The sequence below is a fragment of the Vipera berus genome, assembly GCF_964194415.1.
Source record: "Vipera berus genome assembly, chromosome: 3".
NCBI lineage: Eukaryota > Metazoa > Chordata > Lepidosauria > Squamata > Viperidae > Vipera > Vipera berus.
Window position 1 is genome coordinate 207,915,421 of NC_138204.1, and position 20,464 is coordinate 207,935,884.

The 20,464-nt window shown below is 42.3% G+C and overlaps 2 protein-coding genes across 2 annotated transcripts in view; one reads left to right on the forward strand and one right to left on the reverse strand.

Moving 5' to 3' along the window:
• Positions 1 to 16,135, forward strand: part of CCN4 (cellular communication network factor 4) — a 35,200-nt gene extending 19,065 nt beyond the window's left edge. Inside the window, exons 2-5 of the mRNA XM_081322585.1 lie at positions 6,671 to 6,962; positions 13,039 to 13,296; positions 14,261 to 14,454; positions 15,793 to 16,135. Of these exons, the coding sequence (XP_081178711.1) occupies positions 6,671 to 6,962; positions 13,039 to 13,296; positions 14,261 to 14,454; positions 15,793 to 16,092 (1,044 nt within the window). The 3' untranslated portion in view covers positions 16,093 to 16,135. The remainder of the gene's footprint in view (positions 1 to 6,670; positions 6,963 to 13,038; positions 13,297 to 14,260; positions 14,455 to 15,792) is intronic.
• A 1,938-nt stretch (positions 16,136 to 18,073) lies between these two features.
• Positions 18,074 to 20,464, reverse strand: part of NDRG1 (N-myc downstream regulated 1) — a 49,290-nt gene continuing 46,899 nt past the window's right edge. The window contains exon 16 of the mRNA XM_081325843.1: positions 18,074 to 19,833. Within this exon, the coding sequence (XP_081181969.1) occupies positions 19,574 to 19,833 (260 nt within the window). The 3' untranslated portion in view covers positions 18,074 to 19,573. The remainder of the gene's footprint in view (positions 19,834 to 20,464) is intronic.

Sequence of the window (20,464 nt, forward strand, 5' to 3'; positions counted from 1 at the left end):
TTTGACCCCTTTCAAAAAGGAGGAAGAGAAAAGGAGAAAGGGATGGGCAAATTCTCTTCTGTAGGACATTCAAGAAAAGACATTTTTAACTCAAAGCAGCAAAAGTTCTTGCATTAAGGCTGGGCTAAAATGTGACGGATGTTTCAATGGCCGTATGATTGTAAACCATCTAGCATATGAGAGCTAGCCAAATTTGTCATGAAACAAATGTAGAATGTTTACAGGCATTTATGAGGCCAAAATATTCAAGACGGGACAATTCAGCTGACTTGACTGGGGCAAAAATTTGCTGTTCTGTTTGTAAAGCTTGGCGTTGTTTGGGTCGCCATGATGATGCAGTTACATTGTTATGCTTGCATTTTCTTTGGATCAGAAATTGTTTGTTTACTTGTTAAATTGCAGCATTCTGTTCAATGAAGAACTATTCTCCTCCAGTTCAAGGTTTTGGGTGCAATTAAATGATGGAAAACATGTGCCCTTTTTAGCTCTTTTTGTTTGTAAAAAAAGAAACTAATAGAAAAGAATCTGTGTAGCTTAAGCTTGAACTGAAGAGACCCTGGTGTTCTTTGAACTTGGTTGTTTCATTGTCTGACTAATGTTGTGGAGGAAGGAAGGAAGGAAGGAAGGAAGGAAGGAAGGAAGGAGGGAGGGAGGGAAGTAAGTAAGTAAGTAAGTAAGTAAGTAAGTAATAATATATATAAAGTTGGAAGGGTCATCTTCCTTGGAGGTCATCTAGTCCAACCCCCTGCTCAGGCAGGAAACCCTATACCATTTCAGGCAAATGGCTGTCCAGTCTCTTCTTAAAAACCTCCAGTGTTGGAGCATTCACCACCTCTGGAGGCAGGTTGTTCCACTGGTTAATTGTTCTAACTGTCAGGAAGTTTCTCCTTAGTTCTAGGTTGCTTCTCTCCTTGACTAGTTTCCATCCGTTGCTTCTTGTCCTGCTTTCAGGTGCTTTGGAGAATAGCTTGGCTCCCTCTTCTTTGTGGCGGCCCCTGAGATATTGGAACACTGCTATCATGTCACCCCTCACCCTTCTCTTCGTTAAACTACACATACCAAATTCCAGCAACCGTTCCTGATATGTTTTAGCCTCCAGTCCCCCAATCATCTTTGTTGCTCTTCTCTGTACCCTTTCTAGAGTCTCGACATCTTTTTTACATCGTGGTGACCAAAACTGGATGCAGTATTCCAGGTGTGGCCTTACCAAAGCATTGTAAAGTGGTATTAGTACTTCACTTGATCTTGATTCTATCCCTCTGTTAATGCAGCCTAGCACTGTGTTGGCTTTTTTGGCAGCTGCAGCACACTGCTGGCTCATATTGAAGTGATTGTCTACTAAGACTCCGAGATCCCTCTCACAGTTACTACTATTGAGCAAGGTACCACCTATACTATACCTATGCATTTGATTTTTCCTGCCTAAATGTAGAACCTTACTTTTTTCACCATTGAATTTCATTTTGTTAGATAGTGCCCAGTGTTCGAGTCTGTCCAGATCCTTCTGTATCTTAAGCCTATCTTCTGGAGTATTGGCTATTCCTGCCAGCTTGGTGTCATCTGCAAATTTGATGAGTTCCCCATCTATCCCCTCATCCAAATCATTAATGAAGATATTGAAGAGCACTGGGCCCAGAACAGAGCCCTGGGGCACCCCACTACACACTTCCTTCCATGTAGATGCGGTTCCATTGAGGACCACACGCTGAGTACGGCCTGTCAGCCAGCTACGAATCCATCTGGTGGTAATGCTGTCTAACCCACATTTTTCTATCTTATCAAGTAGTAGGTTGTGATCTACTTTATCAAATGCCTTACTGAAGTCCAAGTAAATTATATCTACAGCGTTCCTCTGGTCCACTAATTTTGTCACTTGGTCAAAGAATGTAATAAGATTTGTCTGGCATGATCTGTTTTTGACAAACCCATGTTGACTTTTAGTGATGACTTTGTTTGCATCAAGGTGTTCGCTGATTTGTTGTTTGATTATCTTTTCCAGAATCTTCCCAGGTATTGAGGTCAGGCTGATAGGTCTGTAGTTTCCTGGATCTGTTTTTTCCCCTTTTTTGAAGATGGGAACTACATCAGCTCTCTTCCAGTCCTCTGGTAGTTCCCCAGTGCTCCAGGATCTTTGAAAAATGTAGTTCAGTGGTTCTGAGATCACATCTGCCAGTTCCTTAAGAACCTTGGGGTGTAATCCATCTGGTCCTGGTGATTTGAACTTGTCTAGGCTGGACAGGTGCTCATTTACCATTTTCTTGCCTATCTTAACTTGCGTTTCTATTCTGTTTTTTATGGCACTGGTTTGGGTAGGTTGGACTGTTTTTTCCCTTTCCGATGCTGTAAAGATTTTTTCTCCATAGGAACCTGGAATGTAAGATCCATGAATCAAGGAAAGCTGGACGTGGTCAAACAAGAGATGACAAGACTAAACATTGACATCTTAGGTATCAGCGAACTAAAATGGACAGGAATGGGTGAATTTAATTCAGATGACCATCAGGTATACTACTGCGGGCAAGAATCCCTCAGAAGAAATGGAGTAGCCTTCATAGTCAATAAAAAAATAGGAAAAGCAATACTGGGATACAATCCTCAAAATGACAGAATGATCTCAGTTCGAATCCAAGGCAAACCATTCAATATCACAGTAGTCCAAGTCTATGCCCCAACCACCGGTGCTGAAGAGGATGAAATTGACCGGTTCTATGAAGCCCTACAGCACCTTATAGAACTAACACCCAGAAATGATGTCCTTATCATCATGGGGGATTGGAATGCTAAAGTAGGAAGCCAAAAGATAACTGGAATAACAGGCAAGTTTGGCCTTGGAGTACAAAATGAAGCAGGGCACAGGCTGATAGAATTTTGTCAAGAGAATACGATGGTCATAGCAAACACTCTTTTCCAACAACCCAAGAGACGGCTTTACACATGGACATCACCAGACGGTCAACACAGAAATCAGATTGACTATATGCTCTGCAGCCAAAGATGGAGAAGCTCTATACAGTCAGTAAAAACAAGACCAGGAGCTGACTGTGGCTCAGACCATGAGCTTCTTGTTGCAAAGTTTAGGCTTAAATTAAAGAAAGTAGGGAAAAGCGCTAGGCCAGTCAGGTATGAATTAAATCATATCCCTGTTGAATATACAGTAGAGGTGACAAATAGATTTAAGGAATTAGATCTGATAGACAGAGTGCCTGAAGAACTATGGACAGAGGTTCGCAACATTGTACAACAGGTAGCAACCAAAACCATCCCAAAGAAAAAGAAATGCAAGAAAGCAAAATGGCTGTCTGAGGAAGCTTTGCAAATAGCTGAGGAAAGGAGGGAAGCGAAAGGCAAGGGAGAAAAAGAAAGATATGCCAAATTAAATGCAGAATTCCAAAGAATAGCTAGAAGAGATAAGAATGCCTTCTTAAATGAACAATGCAAAGAAATAGAAGAAAACAATAGACTAGGGAGGACCAGAGATCTTTTCAAGAAAATTGGAGAGATGAAAGGAACGTTTAATGCAAAAATGGGCATGATAAAGGACCAAAATGGCAGGGACCTAACAGAGGCAGAAGAGATTAAGAAGAGGTGGCAAAATTACACAGAAGAACTATACAAGAATGAGCTTAACGTCCCTGATAATCACAATGAGGTGGTCACTGACCTCGAGCCAGACATCCTAGAATGTGAAGTGAAGTGGGCCTTAGAAAAGCTGAGCAACAACAAAGCTAGTGGAGGTGACAGTATTCCAGCTGAGCTATTCAAAATCTTAAAAGACGATGCAGTAAAAGTGCTACACTCAATTTGCCAGCAAATTTGGAAAACTCAACAGTGGCCACAGGATTGGAAAAGATCAGTTTACATTCCAATTCCAAAGAAAGGCAGTGCCAAAGAATGTTCAAACTATCGCACCATTGCACTCATTTCTCATGCTAGTAAAGTTATGCTTAAAATTCTACAAGCTAGACTCCAGCAGTATGTGGATCGAGAACTACCAGAAGTACAGGCAGGATTTCGAAGAGGCAGAGGAACTAGAGATCAAATTGCTAACATACGCTGGATCATGGAGAAAGCTAGAGAGTTCCAGAAAAACATCTACTTCTGCTTCATTGACTATGCTAAAGCCTTTGATTGTGTGGATCATAACAAACTCTGGCAAGTCCTTAAAGAGATGGGCATACCAGACCATCTTATTTGTCTCTTGAGAAATCTATATGCGGGCCAAGAAGCAACAGTGAGAACTGGACACGGAACCACTGATTGGTTCAAAATTGGGAAAGGAGTCCGGCAAGGCTGTATACTGTCGCCTTGCTTATTTAACTTATATGCAGAGCACATCATGAGAAAGGCAGGGCTAGATGAATCAAAAGTTGGAATTAAGATTGCTGGAAGAAACATCAACAACCTAAGATATGCAGATGATACCACTCTAATGGCAGAAAGTGAAGAAGAACTAAAGAGCCTCTTGTTGCGGGTGAAGAAGGAGAGTGCAAAACTTGGGTTGAAACTAAACATTAAGAAAACCAAGATCATGGCATCCGGCCCTCTCAATTCCTGGCAAATAGATGGGGAAGAAATGGAGGTAGTGACAGATTTTATTTTCCTGGGCTCCAAGATCACTGCAGATGGGGACTGTAGCCAAGAAATTAAAAGACGCTTGCTCCTTGGGAGGAAAGCCATGGCAAATCTAGACAGCACACTAAAAAGCAGAGACATCACCCTGTCAACAAAAGTGCGTATAGTCAAGGCTATGGTCTTCCCAGTTGCAATGTATGGCAGTGAAAGCTGGACCATAAGAAAGGCTGAGCGCCAAAGAATTGAAGCCTTTGAACTATGGTGCTGGAGAAGACTCCTGCGAGTTCCTTGGACTGCAAGGCGATCAAACCGGTCAGTCCTAGAGGAGATCAACCCTGACTGCTCTTTAGAAGGCCAGATCCTGAAGCTAAAACTCAAATACTTTGGCCACCTAATGAGAAGGAAGGACTCACTGGAGAAGAGCCTAATGCTGGGAAAGATTGAGGGCAAGAGAAGAAGGGGACGACAGAGAATGAGGTGGCTGGATGGAGTCATTGAAGCAGTAGGCGTGAGCTTAGATGGACTCCAGAAGATGGTAGAAGACAGGAAGGCCTGGAGGAACATTGTCCATAGGGTCGCGATGGGTCGGACACGACTTCGCAACTAACAACAACAACAACAAAGACAGATGCAAAAAACGAATTAAATAGTTCTACTTTCTCCCTATTGCTTGTCACCTTCTTGCCACTTTCCCCCACTAATGGACCAATCAATTCCTTAACTTTTTTCTTGTTTTTTATATGTTGAAAGAAGCTTTTTTTGTTATTTTTGACTTTGGTCGCAAGCCTTAGTTCATTTTGAGCCTTAGCTTTCCTCACTTCATCTTTGCAGGCACGGGCTATTTGCTGATATTCTGACTTAGTTATGTGCCCCTCTTTCCAATTCTTATACTTGTCCTTTTTATCTTTCAATTTATCAGAGAGTTCTTTAGGCAGCCATGCTGGTTTCTTTTGAGAGCTGTTATTTTTCTTCTTTGTTGGTATTGTACTAGACTGGGCCTTTATTATTAAGTATTATTAAGTATTAAGTAAGTAAGTTTTATTACCCAACTAGGGTAACATATTCAGCACTGATGATGTTCCCTAGTTGGGTAATGAAATGTCTACACCAGACATGTCAAACTCGTGATGTCATGTCACATCGCACGACATATTGGAACTTTTCCCCCATAGCCGGCAATGGGGTGGGTGTGGTTTCCTTGTGACGCGTATGGCCGGCAGTTTGACATCCCTAGTCTACATGAAAAACAACCACATTCAGAAAGCATCAAGGACTCCACAAAAAAGTATCTATATTGAAAAAGAGCAGGGTTTCAATTACCAGGTCATCGATGATTGGACATCCCACTCAGCCCAACAGGCTCCCTTGTCTACATGGTAGCTGACTCCATATAGTAATTTCTGGTCTTCAATTGTTCCCTCCCACCAGCTGGTCTTTAAGTAACTGTTGTAATTTAGGTTCCTGATCCTTCATGAATTAATGCCATCTTTTTTCACATCCTGAAGATGTGGTGGAACATAGTCTGGAAGTGCAGGAGAAAGGGGCTTTTTCCCAAGAGGACAAAGAGGCAGCAGAGCTTGGAATGTCTGGTAGGCAGGAAGAGGGTGAAGGTGGACCAGTGGTGGGATTCAAATACCTGAACAACCGGTTCTCTGCATGGATGCAGGCCTGGGCCTCTGAGGCCTAGAATGGACTTCTGGAAGTGGCATCCATGCACTTCTGGCAGGCCGTTCTACGCCTGGGAGGCCTTCACCAGGCCTCCAAGGCCTTGAACGGACTTCCAGAAGCAATGTACATTCAGCTGGTTCTCCAAATTCAACAAAATTTAGCTACCGGTTCTACCGAACCGGTGCAAACCAAGTGAATCTGACCACTGAGGTGGGCCCTCCCTAGCAGTTCACAGAATATACCTAATAGTTATGCAGATAAGTCCTTTAATCTGGGAAGATTCTGTTTGTAGGCAAACAACTCCTCAGAAATAACTCCATGTGTCACACTTGGTTCTTTGTGACCTGACAGTAATTCAGTCCTTCTCAGTCTTTCTCAACCTGGCAACTTTTAAGTTGTGTGGATTTCTAATTGTCTCTTTGTTGTGCAGGTCTTTCCCCAGAATGCCACCACCACTGTTACCACATCACCACCTGTCATCTCTTCAGTGACCGAAGTCTACACACGAACACAGTACTGTAAATGGCCATGTGAATGTCCAACAACAATACCTCTGTGTCCCTCAGGGGTCAGTCTGCTCACAGATGGATGTGAGTGTTGCAAAATGTGTGCCAAGCAAATTGGAGAGAAGTGCACCGAGTTGGACATCTGTGATATTCACAGAGGGTTGTACTGTGACTACAGCAGAGATGCACCTAGATATGAAATAGGAGTGTGTGCACGTAAGTGAAGTAAATATCTTTTTTTTGTTTTAAAAAAGCAAAGTGTTGGCTCACGTACTAATCCAATTCTGCTACTCCTTCTTTTGGGCATGACTTTGTGCAATAGCTCACCTCTTCCTTTTCTGCTTTTGCTTTGTGCTTCCAAACTCCTAAGCTGCATCACGTGAAGTATCAGTACTGATTTATACTGCACTGGTAAGACCAGACTTGCAATACTGTGTCCAGTTCTGGTCACCATGATAAAAAAAGAAGATGTTGTGTCTCTAGAAAGAGTGCAGAGAAGAGCAGCAAGAGATGATTAAGGGATTGGAAGCTAAAGCATACACTGAACAGTTGCAGGAAGTAACACTGTCTAGACTCTAGTCTAACGAAGAGGACAGGGGTTACACAGTATGATAGCAGTCTTCCAATATTTGATGGGCTGTCATAGAGAAGAGTAGACATTCATGTAGACATTTCATTACCTAACTAGGGAACATCATCAGTGCTGAAGATGTTATCCTAGTTGGGTAATGAAACTTCCTTCCTTCCTTCCTTCCTTCCTTCCTTCCTTCCTTCCTTCCTTCCTTCCTTCCTTCCTTCCTTCCCCTAACCTCCCATCCTTCTGCTTCCTTCCTTCCCTCCCCATTCCTTCCTCTTTCTTCTCCTTCCTTTCCTTCCTTCCTCTACTATCCTATCTCTCCTTCCTTCCTTCCTTCCTTCCTTCCTTCCTTCCTTCCTTCCTTCCTTCCTTCCTTCCTTCCTCCCTCCCTCCCTCCCTCCCTGACCTGTTCACCAAAGCACCTGCAGGAAGGACAAGAAGTAATGGATGGAAGCTTATCAAAGAGATATCTAAGCTAGGATTAAGGAGAAATTTCCTGAAAGTGAGAACAAAGAATCAGTGCAACAGCTTGCCTCCAGAATTTACAGGTGCTCCACTGGAGGCTTTTAAAAAGAGATTGGAGAGCGATTTGTCCAGAATGGTGTAAGGGGGGCTGTAGCATGCCCACTTTTTTTACTCTTACTGGGCAGTCCCTCAGATAAGCAGTGGCATAGCGTGGGGAGTGCAGGGGGGGCGGCCGCACCGGGCGCAACATCTGGGGGGCACGCTCGCACTCGCAGCTCTCTGCCCCTGCCTGGCTCACTCACTCTCTCTCACTGCAGTGCTGGCTGTGCGAATCCAATCCGAGCCGCCGGGTCGCCGCCCACTGTGGAGGGGGGGTGCCAGGCGTGCGGTGCGGAGAGAGAGCGAGGGACTATCTGGGGGAGGGACAGTGCAGACTCGAGTGCTAAAATCCACGGGTTAGGGGGCGCAAATTACTTGCCTTGCCCCGGGTGCTGACAACCCACGCTACGCCACTGCAGATAAGGAGGCCCATGCTGTGCAGGTAGTTGGCTAGAAGACCTCCAAGGTCTCTTCCAACTTTGTTATTCTATATATTCTGAGCTGAGAGCCTCCCCTTGTTTGACAAATATTAACTTCACAGCTGTCCTACTCAACTAGCATGTTAGCTTTTTGCAAGATCCCCCACACCCTTGAGCGGTGGGTTGGGGTTCATCAACCTCGCTGAATCCAGTTGCTAGATGCAAAAATAAAAATGAACCAAACCAACCCCCCCCCCAAAAAAAACCATCTAAATTGGATCAGGCCTTGACGATGGTCCATCGGGAAGTATCTTGGGATGCTTTGCATTGCAAGAACTTTTCCTATCGCTTCCTAGACTATACCTTCTTTATATCTTTTTTTTTTTTGCTGAGTTCAGTTTCCTGCTTGAACGTCTCTGATTCACTTCAGCTACCATTCAAAGTCTCCAGGCACACTTCTAACTTTTCCCAGAAATCAAAAAGAGTTTGTTCCAGGGTGGGAAACATTTCCAGAAGGTTAGAGGTCAGAATTAAGATAAAGTGATCAGAACAGCTCCAGAAAGAGGTGGTTAGGATGTTGACTCCTTCAAGCTCAAAAGGTTTCACATACTACCATTTGGCCCTTTCACATATTTATTTATTTATTTATTTATTTATTTATTCATTTATTTATTTATTTATTTATTTATTTATTTATTTATTTATTTGATTTATATACCGCCCTTCTCCTGAAGGACTCAGGGCGGTGTACAGGACAATAAAAATAAGAATACAGGATACAAGATTTAAAGTTAAATGATTGTGCCCAATGTAGTAAGTTAGTTAAAAATAATGTTAAAACCCCAAACCCATCAGACCAGGCCGGCTTGTTCGAATAGATAAGTTTTTAGATCACGCCCGAAGGAGCGAAGTTCGGGGGCCATCTGTAGTTCAGCCGGTAAGCGGTTCCAAAGGACTGGTGCGCCCACCGAGAATGCTCTCCCCCTGGGGGTCACCAGTCGACATCAGGTGGTACCCTGAGGAGGCCCTCTCTGTGGGAGCGTACAGGACGGACGGAAGTTGACGCCGGCAGTAGGTGCTCCCGTAGGTAATCACCTAGACTAGAGCTTTCCTTGAAGCTAAGGATCATCGTCAAGGAGGAATGGCACAACTTTTGTTACTGGAATGTATGCTTTTCAAATGCAACCATTGAAAAGTAAATGTCTTGTTTAAATAATTATTTAAATGATGTAATTAAGCAATCTGAAAGATCCTCTAGCCTGCTACCTCGTAATATTTATCCTTCTTTAAAGATGCTACAATGGGCATTAACAGAGAGCACTTATGTCCTCATGCAGACATGGGACTCTGTGTTATCTTCCGCTATCAGGATGATCATCTGAATGGACCCATTAAGCTTGGCACATTAGTCTTCTTTCTTTTTTTCTATCTTTGATCACACAGTCCAATTATTGGGAACACTGAGAAGAGAACACTTTTTGAATGGGTGGTCCATTGAGTAACTTGCATTCAGCTTCTTTTTATTCAGTAAAGGCCTTTTCATTTGCCCAGTCTCATTCATTTCTTTTTTTTTAAATACTTTATTGGGTGTTTTTTAACATAAACACCTTAATGTTTGGTAAACAGCATGTTGTCTGAGCGTACATTTACAATGTAATCACCAATACTCAGTTTTTTTATTATTCCAAAGTCCAGATAGTAGCTTTATTTGATTTTCTCTTCTTCAAATAATATTCTCTTTGCCAACCTTTAAATCAATACAATTCTTATTAATTTAATAGGAAACAGTTTAAATATAAAGACTTTTTTTAAAAATTTACCAATAATAATCACATCAATGCTATACTTCTTTTCTATCTAGTCATCTTGGTAGCCTCATCATAAATCCTGTTTGCAGTTCTTATTTAAATTTGTTTCCCCTACAATGTTCAAAACATTTTTTACTGGTTAACATTTTCTCAAAGTTAATTACATTTCAGTATTTAAATCTATATTCATGTCTTAGAAAGTAAGTAAAAAAAGAGAGAAAAGAAAAAGAAAAAAAGAAAGAAAAGAGAGAAGAAAAAAGAAAAAAATAATAAGAAATATTCTACTTAAAAAACATATCTCTCTTAAACTAATATAAGTTTATTCCCATTTTTTTTCTTCTTGTTCTTTTTATCCATAATTAAACCTACATTGAGTCTTTAGATGTTCCATTTAATAAATCTAATCATCAAATCTTTTAAGTCTATTTCAAAACATATTTTAGTTATCTGTTAGAATTTTCTTAAGATCAATTACATTTAGATACCTAAAACATTTCCTTTATAATCCGAAACATGTTCATATTTTTCATATCTGAAAACAAACTAAAAGAAAAAGAAGAGAACTAATACTGTCTTGCTTAGGGAGTTCATTCCTCTTATATTAAAATCTTTCTGTTTCTTCAACCGTATTCGAACAAGTGTTTAATTTTTAAATATTCCCTCTGATGCGCCCCATCATCTAATGTAGCTCTCTCCTTTTGCAGAACCTCTTTCCCAATCAATATAATCCATTGAGTCAAACAGTCTTTCCATAATCTTGTAGTGTTGTTGTAAATATTAAAAGGGAATCAAATAGCATGTCTTTGTACAAAGATTTTGTCCCTTTCATTGAAGATTTCTGTCAGGACCCACCCCAAACCACGTCTTAGGAAGACAAAATTCTTGGAGTCAAATCTATTCCAAAAAGAATCTTTACTATGGCATGCTTGGTTGTAGGAAACGAGACAGGACTTAATATTATTCCACGAAGTAAACCCTTATAAAGAGTTCCCGGTTTAACCCCCCTTAACCCCATTTGGTCATTCCCCCATCCTTTATCTCGTATCATCCCTCTCCTGGGAAAAAGGAACTTAGGACCCTTCATGTTTATTGCTCTCTTCCGTGACAGAAGCCAGATGCTAGCCCCCCCTTTTGTTTCCCCAGTTCAAAAGGCTTCTCCTTTCCTTTGAAATGCCTAATACCGGTTCAATACACATCCATTCTCTTCTCTTCGGGAGATGGCAGAATCCATGGAATAATGTTTGAAACATTCCATTTATGAATATGATATAAATGGATTCTGACAATTTCTCTTGTGGTCTCTTGTCTCTCCATTTCTTGTAGTACCCCTCAACAACTCTGCAGTCCATCTTATCAAATCTGTTTTCTTATTCTCAAATTTATTTTTTGATCTTAGAGGCCAAGTTTTCTTTTCTCTTTCCAGTGTTTTTTTGTAAGTTCTTCTCCACTTGAGTCTCCATCTCTAAATTTCTTTCCATTAGTTTATTTTCAGTTATCAGTTTTACATGATCTCTCTCTCTCTCTCTCTCTTTTAATTTTCTGGTCATTTATTTGTCCTGACATTAAATTAGAAATGCCTTCAGCTAAGTTTTCAAATTCATTTTCAATTTCCTTATGGATTGAGATTAATGTCATTTGTAATTGTTGTAGCATATCATACATTTCCTCCTGGAAAGTCTTTATTCCTTCTTGGTGTCTTCCTTTGGCAGCCCTCTGTTGTTCCATAATGATCAAAAATCCTTTCTCTGCCAATCAGTTTAAAGTCGCAATTATAAAAATTCATATTGTTGTTAATAAATATACAGTTGAATATCAGCATTTATTACTGTTTTCTAATAGTATCAATAATATCAGTTTAAAATATCTGTTTTAACCAAAAACGTCCTCCGTGGGATGAAGTCAGTAACCAGCAAACAGGAACGAGTAAAAGAGGTTTTATTCTGCACAAAGAAAAAGTCAGTGCTGGGAGTGAACTCGACACATTTGTTCAGTCAATATCCTATTTTTGCTTTTTTCCCCTAGTTTTAATTTCCCATCCATATTCAAAACATCCCAATCATTTATAGTTTCAAACCAATATATTTGGGTAACCAAAAGCTTCCCTTATTCAAACTTCTTAGCATTTTCTTATTTCCCTTTTCATGTCAAAATATGATATTCTGATTACCAATCTTATCTATCTAGTTTTAACAATATTTCTATTTTTAGCAATCTATTCTGAACCATATTCAAACATCTAATTGTTTGAAGAAGCGTGCTTCATCATGGTTCTCATGAATGAAATATTGTTGTTGTTGTTGTTAGTTGCGAAGTCGTGTCCGACCCATCGCGACCCCATGGACAACTTTCCTTCAGGCCTTCCTGTCCTCTACCATCTTCTGGAGTCCACTTAATCTCACACCTACTGCTTCAGTGACTCCATCCAGCCACCTCATTCTCTGTCGTCCCCTTCTTCTCTTGCCCTCAACCTTTCCCAGCATTAGGCTCTTCTCCAGTGAGTCCTTCCTTCTCATTAGGTGGCCAAAGTATTGGAGTTTCAACTTCAGGATCTGGCCTTCTAAAGAGTAGTCAGGGTTGATCTCCTCTAGGACTGACCGGTTTGACTGCCTTACAGTCCAAGGGACTCGCAGGAGTCTTCTCCAGCACCACAGTTCAAAGGCCTCAATTCTTTGGTGCTCAGCCTTTCTTACGCTCCAGCTTTCACAGCCATACATTGCAAATGGGAAGACCATAGCCTTGACTATACACACTTTTGTTGGCAGGGTGATGTCTCTGCTTTTTAGTGTGCTGTCTAGATTTGCCATAGCATTCCTCCCCAGGAGCAAGTGTCTTTTAATATATCAATGCCCAAAACGCGAAGCTGATTAGACAGAGTGTTGTTCTTCTCACCAACCTTTTGCTGACGCTCCTTCTTATCCTTATAGAAATTGTCGGCGTAGGCTGTCTTCTCAATGGAATCAGGTACAACAATGGGGAGAGCTTCCAGCCCAATTGCAAATATAACTGCACCTGCATCAATGGGGCTGTGGGTTGTATCCCCCTGTGTACTGACTCCAAGCCACCCCTCGTTTGGTGCCCAAACCCAAAGCAGATTAAGGTCAAGGGTGAATGCTGTGAAGAATGGGTCTGTGATTATTCAAAGAAAATCAGGAAGACATCTCCACGGCATCTCTCTTCAGCAGGTAAGATGGGGTAAAGGAAGCCCAGCAACGAGGACGGGAAACTGGCTGGAAAGTTTGGATTAAACTCCATGAAACAGTTTCTCAAACATGGCAACATGAAGATGTGTGGACTTCAACTCCCAGAATTCCCCAGCCAGCTGGCTGGGGAATTCTGTGAGTTGAAATCCACACATCTTCATGGTTGAGAAACACTGTCACAAAGTACAGGATTTTAGGGTGCATAAAAAAGTGGGAATGGGTGGGTTGTAATTCATCGAGTTGTGAGAACTCAGCCATTATTGTAACAGGTTTGGTGAACCAGATGATCACGTTAAGCCTTTGTAAGGTTTCTTTTGTTTGGGCAAAGCCCAGCACGTGAATTTAACAAATGTATTCTGTTAATCAGGGTGGGATCATGCCTGCTTTAAGCAAGAAACTGGATGGGTGACCTTGGGCTAGTGGCTCTCTTACACCTTGAGGAGGACCTCTATAGAATATCACTTCTGAGAAATGTTGCCAAGATGGTTGCACAAACTTGTCCAAGCAGACTACAAGTCAGAACTGTCTTGAAGGCTCACAGAAAAGGGGGTGTCCCCAAGTGTGGAGATGTGCAAAGTGTCTTCCTAAGACCCAAAAGGCAACTTGGACTTTCTTTTTGCCCGAAGACGTTTCACTTCTCATCCAAGTAGCTTCTTCAGTTGTGTCATCCAAGACATGGTTGTCCCAAAGGTGCTTTTTCCAAAGGCAACTGGATTTCCTTTGTTTTTGCTTGAAGAAGTTTCGCTTCTCATCCAAGAAGCTTCCTCCGTTCTCGGATGAGAAGCAGAACGTCTTCAAGCAAAGATAAAGCAAGTCCAGTTGCCTTTGGAAAAAGCACCTTTGGGACAACCATGACCTGGATGACAGAGAATCTCCACAGACAGTCTCTTCATGAGACTTATAACAAAACCTCAACTAATTTCATCAATGCCTTTTGCTTTGTCAGTTTATGGAGGAGAAATTGAAACATGGCAGAAGAACTGTATCCTGCAAACATCTTCCTGGAGCCCTTGTTCCAAGACTTGCGGAATGGGCATTTCCACAAGGATCTCAAATGATAACGCCCAGTGCCAGTTTATGAAACAGAGCCGGCTCTGTATTCTGCGCCCTTGCGAGGTGGACATGACCAAGCACATTAAGGTATCTACTACGTAAGACTAGGTTCAATGGAGGGAACTTTTGGAGAGGAGAAAGAGCTGCAGCAGGAGTTTGATCAGGGTTGGACACCCCATCCCCATGGGGATAACAGAGTCTGAAGGGACCCTTGAGGTCTGCTAGTCCAACAAGCTGCTCGAGCAGGAAACCCTTTCCCATTCCAGACAAATAGCAATAGCAATAAGACATAAGACTGTACTGCTACATAGTAAAGGTAAAGGTAAAGGTTCCCCCGCACATGCGTGCTAGTCGTTTCCGTCTCTAGGGGCCGGTGCTCATCTCCGTTTCAAAGCCAAAGAGCCAGCGCTTGTCCGAGGACGTCGCCGTGGTCATGTGGCCGGCATGACTAGATGCCAAAGGCGCACGGAACACTGTTACCTTCCCACCATAGTGGTCCCTATTTTTCTACTTGCGTTTTTATGTGCTTTCGAACTGCTAGGTTGGCAGAAACTGGGACGAGTAACAGGCGCTCACTCTGCTACGTGGCACTCGGGATTTGACCCGCCAAACTGCCAACCTTCTGATCGACAAGCTCAGCATCCTAACCCACTGAGCCACCGTGTCCCCATAGTGCTTTAGTGCTACATAGTGCTTTACAGCAAAGATCCCCAACCTTTTGGGCACCAGGGACCGGTTCCATGGGGAGTTATTTCCGTAGACCGGAGAATGCGTGGTTTTGTGTGCTGCCTGCATCCCATGGATGGGCCTTTGCTTGTTTGTGTGGACTGGTTGCTGGCATGCCACGGCCCAGTGCTGGTCCACGGACGGGGGAGTTGGGGACCCCTGCTTTAGAGCACTCTCTGAACGGTTTATAGAATCGACATATTGCCCCCTATATTCTGAGTCCTCATTTTATGGACCTTGGAAGGATAGAAAGCTGAGTCAACCTCAAAAGGTTGTCCAATTTCTCCTTAAAAACCTCCAGTGTTGGAGCTTCTGGAAACAAGCTGTTCCACTGATTAACTGTCAGGAAATTCCTCCTTAGTTCTAGGTTGCTTCTCTCCTTGATTAGTTTCCATCCTTGTTGCTCCTTGTCCTGCCTTCTGGTGCTTTGGACCCTTTTTTCTTTGTGGCAGCCCCTCAGATATTGGAACACGGCTATCATGTCCCCCCCCGCTAGTCCTTCTTTTCATTAGACTAGACCTACCCAATTCCATCAACAGAAATTTTGGACTCAGTTGTGATCGTTAAGTTGAAGACCACCTTTATGTTTTCTTTTCCTTTTAGAAAAGCTTGGAAGGATGTCTATTTTGGTCAACTCAAGTCAAATTTGCACCATCCATGGTTAATTCTTTTCATGTCTCTTCTCTCCCTTTCTTGTAGCCTGGGAAGAAATGCTTAGCAGTGTACAGAGGAGAGGAGCCCATGAACTATACGCTCTCTGGGTGCACAAGTAAGGTCAACTACAGGCCTAAGTACTGTGGCCTTTGTATGGATGGCCGTTGCTGTACGCCCTACAAATCAAAGACCATCGAAATCAACTTCCACTGTCCAGATGGGAGCAGCTTTTCCAGGAAAATCATGTGGATTAATGCCTGTTTCTGCAACCTAAGTTGCAAGAACCCCAATGACATCTTTGCTGACTTAGCTCATTATCATGATTACTCTGAAATTGATAATTAACTTGACAGGAGTTGATGGGAAGGGGGAGAGGAGAAGCACAAAAGGAAACAAAACAGGCTGCCAAGAGCTACAATGTATTATTACTCTGATTTTACAGAGGGTTAAAAATTAATGATTAAAGAAGAGGTTGTTGTTTTTGTTGTTATTGCAACTGTTTCACCTGGATTTATATATATATATATATTCCATCATGGTAGCTTAAAGCTGTCTTTGGCTCAATCTGTGGGTTTTAGAAGTCATGCTGGGAACAAATTGTTGGAAAGCAGGCCGTTAAAAGGTCTTTGTGCGCATCTACAGCTGCGTGAGACAATAAATCAGCTTTTAATATCAGGTTTCTGATCTGTCAGGCACAAAGTTGTAATAAAGCAAGCCGTTGTTGAGCATTTGCAAAGAAACTAATGGGATATTTAATCTTTGAGCCGGTTTGCCTTTCCTTTCTCCTACATATTTCATATAGTTCAGTAATAGTGACACTTAACTTTGTAAATAAGCTCATAAAAGTTACCAGCCTGTTGTACGAGCTAACCAGCTGTGGGCTGAGACGTGTGAGAAATGATGGAGAAAAATATGGAGATTTCCTATCCTGGCAAAACCATTCCTTTCTGAGCTGTGCATAGAGGGAGCGAGCGTTCCTAGGGAAAAAGGAACACAACTCGCTTCCCTGAAGAAATGGGTCTTTTTCAACTTTAAGATGGCAAGGCTGGCTTGGGAATTCTGGGAGATCCGTTTCCCCAGCATATTCCACACCAGGCACCAGTTTCATGGAAGCCGATTTTTCCACTGTTGGAAGAAAAGTCTTCATTATGGTTCATCCAAGCTGGGAATAAACATGGCAACTGCTTTGGGAAGAAGGTTGTAGTTTATTGAAGAGGAGAACCAGACAGGAAGATGGTTGGCAGAAAAGAAGGACTGACCACATGTAGGGAGTGGGTTTTTATACCCTCTGGATCCTTTTGTTTGGAGTTGCTTCCTGTTCCTGTTTCAAGCTACTTCCTGTGTCTTGAACTTTGGACCTGAGTCTGAGTCTGCTCTTCTGGCATTCTGATGGTGATGGGTTGATCCTATCATGTCCAAAGGTCATGTCCTGCTTCCATGGGGCTGGGGTATGTAGATTTTAGGTCTTTGTCTTAACGTTCTAGCTCCAACCTTCCTGATGGTTCACATTTGCATATCTATAGAAGTGGTTTTTCTGCTTGGGGGAAGGAGAACTGGGATTATGAAGAAATCTGGGCATGCTTTCCTGGTTCTTCGACATCTTTTAGGAAATATATTTTTCTGCCCTTTTAATGTTTCCTTCTCTGGGGAGCTGACTTCCCACACCACGGAGCTGGGGGGAGAGGGAGGATGGTTTGGCCCACAACCTAGACCCCATGCATGTGGTGAAGAAGTTTTGCTCACTCACCCGGTGTGGCCTGGTTCCTAACAACCCATGGACCAGTACGAGTCTGTGGCCCAAAGGTTGGGGACCCCTGTTGTAGAAGCCCTTAAAGTCAACAACCAGTGTCTTCTGGTTCCCCCCCATTCCCCCCCCCCCGAGAAGGGCCGTGTTTTTGAGTGGCAAAGACAAGCCAGTGAACAGGGAGATCGTGTCTCCAACCTCTGCATCCCACTAATTTCACATGCCTGGAATTGGCAAATCACCAACTGCTGCTCAGGTTTCACATGTCCCAAGTTGTTTAAATGCCAATCTGTAGCTACCTAAGCTCCTTTTTATTCCTTTCCTATCTGGTCTGATTAGATGCCATTCAGTAAACTGCCACCCTCCAGATTTACAAGGACACCGGTTGGAAACTAGCTTAGTTGTGATCCTGACACACCTAAGAGGTTCAGGCTAAGGAAGAAAGAAAGACTGGCTTTTAATGTTTTTTTTTAAGTTCTGCTCATTCAGTTATTCTTAATAAAAAGCATTATTCTTCCTCCTCCACAAACAAACATCCTTATCACTATTCTGGACACAGAAAAAAAACAACAAAAAACCAAACACTGCAAAGTTACAAATTTATTTTCTTTGAAATAAATACAAATAATTCATTAATAAACTTTCCCCCCAAATAGGCAAGCCGAGCCACTCTATTACAATCTGCTATTCCTCATTATAAACTTTCCAGAAAACTTTGAAGTTGTCATTTGAAGGAGAAAAAACAAACCAACCCCGGGCAATTAACCTAGGGTGGAAATCAGTTCTCGTGAACTACCTCAGATATTCAGCTCTGGAGATGCTAAATGATGTAAATGCTCAATATCCAAAAATTCATTAGCTATATTAAGTCTTGTGAAGTAGCCAACAGATCAAGCCAGTGGAAAAATAGATATAATTATGTTTCTATAAAAACTAGAATTCTCATCTATGCCAGAAACCTGTTGAGCTGTCTTGCTCATAGCTTCCCCACCCTGTAGCGCTTGCAGACATCGGCAAAGTAGCTTTTAAATTGGAGAATCAATACAATCTAATTTTACAATCATCAAACTAAAATCTCTTATTACAGCTTTGCCTCTTCCTCCAACATTTTTCAGACATTTATCCAGCCCCAATTTCAAAGTCTTTAAGAGGTTGAGATAGTTCTTTCTAATCACTATACAAGAATTCCACTGTCTTAATTTACTGCTTAGAGTAAATTCAAGAATGAGATGCTTGTTACTTCTGCCCCAAACTCTTTGGAAGCAAAGATTGGGGAGGTGAATGAGTGGGTGGGGGTACCCCTGCAGGAAAACCACCAAAGTAGTTTTAATTACAGTAAAGACAACAGCTTTATCTATTGCTGCTGCTTCTTAAAGACAACCCATTGAAATTCAAAATTTAAGACCAAATGCGGCACATTTCCAAGAATCCCGAACCCTTACTCTGATCTGATTAAGCAGCGTGAAAGGACCGCGACTAAGTTCTCAGGTCTGGAATCTCTGAAAGGCGGCCTTTGATAGTGGGCTTTGCCTCCGAGTCCTATCCAATTCCCCATTTTTAATGCGGCTGTGTAGCAAAATAGAGAGCTTGGATGCTAGCCGCGAAGCCAGTCACTCAACTCCCTTTGAAGAATAGGTATAGTCAGACCTGAGGCTGAAGAGTTTTGAAAATCCCCCACTGTTTTCTTTCTTCCTCACCTCCCCTTCCACAATGACGCCTTAAAATTAGATTGGGGGGGAAAAAAACACCCCAATATGGTTTCATTTTTAGAACTGGGTAAAAGCAGAGCCAAAGATGACCCAGGACCCATGAGCTTCAGGCAATCAGTTTCCGAAAAAGACAGAAAGATCAATAACTGGATGAGCGTTAAAGCCATCTAGAAAGATGTAGCTGGAAAGAAGATCAGCCATTTGATTAGGGAAACAGAGCATCTGAGATGTTTGTTTTTTTTTTTAATTGGTCCCCATGGATTTGGGGAAGGGAGGGGCAGAAATCCATTTGTTATGGGGAACACCTTAGGTTAAATATTGCAATGCACAGCCTGAGGCGGCTTGATCTTGGTTTGGGCTAGGCCAGCATCATTTAACAGGACACTTCCATTGACTTGGGGCTCGACTGTCCACTGGTCTTGGCAGCATTAGAAGTCAGCTCGATGTCTGCGGCAACCTGACTCCGGGGACCTTCCCCGGTTTGAGCCCTGCTTCTGGGACCCTCGCCTGTGTGAGACCGACTTCGGGAACCTTCCGCGGTGTGGGATCGGCTCCTGTTCCCTTCCATGGATGTGACACTGGAGCCGGAAGCTGTGCGGGATCTCATGAGTCTGGTCATGCTTGCGGAAGGCACTGTCAACGGAAAACTCGGCGTTAGGAGGAGATACATCAATTTGCAATGACCATTATTTAAACATGGAGGAGGGTGTGTGTCTGTCTGTGTTGCATGCAGTTTTTTTTCAGCCAAATTAGGCCACGGATCAAAGAGTGAGTAAGATCAGGATAAGAAACACATTGCTTTATTTAATTATTAACTGATCTTATTGTCAGGCATCAAAGATCAGGTCCAGATGTAAAGGTCCAATTAATCTGATTTATGACTAGTCAGGCCTACGCACAGGAATCTTCTCAACCAATAGCTAGTACCTGCTTGGAATTAGTTAGGGGGTCAACAAAATTCAAGGGGGGTTTGCCCTTAGTTTGCTTGTAGCTACATATTCTAGACTCGTCCCTCTTTTAACTCCATCCCCAGTTCTGCCACTCCTTCTACTACACACGTACACAGTTAACAGAATTATTTTTCTCACTTTTCATGATGGTTAACTTTTATCTCATTAAAACACATATATATGGGGAGGCTCTGGAGACTACACCTGGGGCTCCAAAGAGTAGGGTTTATGTGCTCCCTGATGTAGTTTTTCCACCCAGTACCACAAGACAAAACCCCAAGACAAAAATCTACTGATTATAAGTGTTTTTCGAT